The sequence below is a fragment of the Sinocyclocheilus grahami genome, unplaced genomic scaffold (genome assembly GCF_001515645.1).
Source record: "Sinocyclocheilus grahami isolate Dianchi unplaced genomic scaffold, SAMN03320097.WGS_v1.1 scaffold16489.1, whole genome shotgun sequence".
NCBI lineage: Eukaryota > Metazoa > Chordata > Actinopteri > Cypriniformes > Cyprinidae > Sinocyclocheilus > Sinocyclocheilus grahami.
Window position 1 is genome coordinate 3,522 of NW_015516157.1, and position 1,391 is coordinate 4,912.

The window sequence follows — 1,391 nt, forward strand, 5'->3', positions numbered from 1 at the left end:
ACAAAAATCTCTCTCATCTCACCCTCAGAGGTGAGCATCTGACTCTGTCCTTCTTTCTTGTTTTCGGTCTTCAATCTCTGCACTCTGTTGACATTGTCATATTTACATGAAGAGTTCATATTAAATTAATAAAACAATATGAAATGAAAAATGATCCAATTTACATTCCAACCCCATTCTTGAATGCTCATTATTCTATTCAAAATTGAGGGAAAATAAATAGAAATCATATCTACTCATCAAAGAAGTATGTCCTATCAATGCAAATCTGTCATGCAACAACAGATCTGTTACGCTCCTGTGATCCCCATAGTAATGTGACTATCCCGTCTTCTAGGTGACATCCTTCTAAATGTAAATGGGCTTGACCTGACGGGTGTGACTCGGAGCGAGGCCGTGGCTAACCTGAAGAACACCTCGTCCCCGGTGGTCCTGCGGGTACTAGAAATGAGACCCCCAAATGAGAGCTCCCTGGACTGCATGCCACCCCTGCATTCCCCCTGCACTCTCTCGCCCTCTTCACCCGGAGATATCAAACTACCCCCGCCTAATGATGATTACTCCCCCCTCTGGGTGTCCTGGCTCCAGCTGCCCAGGTACATTGAGCAGAACACACACAAAAAATAGACATACATTATTTGAATTAATGTTGTCTCTTTATACATACATATACATATATACACATATATATGCTGCTGTTTTTCTATTGTGTAGGTTTGATCTTTCCCACTTTCCACCCATTTTCTTCCCTTCTCACACCAAATCTGTGGGAATTCACTGTGATGGAGTGTGAAAGTTCTTAACTTCCCCAATTATTTCATATGCATAATAATTGAGAAAGTTGTGTGTAGGGGAGAAAGAGAGCGCGACAGGGGAGAACAGAGCAGGATTGAGGAAAGAACGGGTTTAGATGCCTAAGCGTGTGACGGCTTTAAATAGACCTTTCTCTTCCATTCCCTGATCTTTTCCTGCTTAGTTCTGTTCTTTCTTTCCTTCACACATTTGTCTGCTCTCCATTTCTACATCATCTCATTTCACAGAAGTCCACTTTAAATCTGAGCTCTGAGCTTTCATGCTGTTAGCTGTCAGACATGGTGGATATCGATATTTTAAATATCTATAACAGTAGCATTTTTTTTCAGAGCTTGTAAGTCTTTAAACACAAATCGAGCCTTTCAGTGCTGCTCGCCATTAGAAACTCACTTATTTCCCCAAGATATCCATAAGCTCCCTTTGAACCTTTTATTTATTGTGAATTTCTTTCTTGCCTCTAGCTCCTGAAATGCACCCCATTTAACTGGGTAGTTGATCAAAAATGATCATTTTGTAAGGCTCAATTTGTTAGCGCATTAGTCATCAGGTAATAATTAACAACAATTGATTAATCTAGG

General features: G+C 40.5%; 1 protein-coding gene across 1 annotated transcript in view; it reads left to right on the top strand.

Annotated features, from left to right (window-relative positions):
• The window catches only part of LOC107579310 (E3 ubiquitin-protein ligase LNX-like), a 4,019-nt gene extending 3,392 nt beyond the window's left edge, over window positions 1-627 (top strand). The window contains exon 3 of the mRNA XM_016265155.1: window positions 338-627. Within this exon, the coding sequence (XP_016120641.1) occupies window positions 338-627 (290 nt within the window). The remainder of the gene's footprint in view (window positions 1-337) is intronic.
• The last annotated feature ends 764 nt before the right edge of the window (window positions 628-1,391 follow it).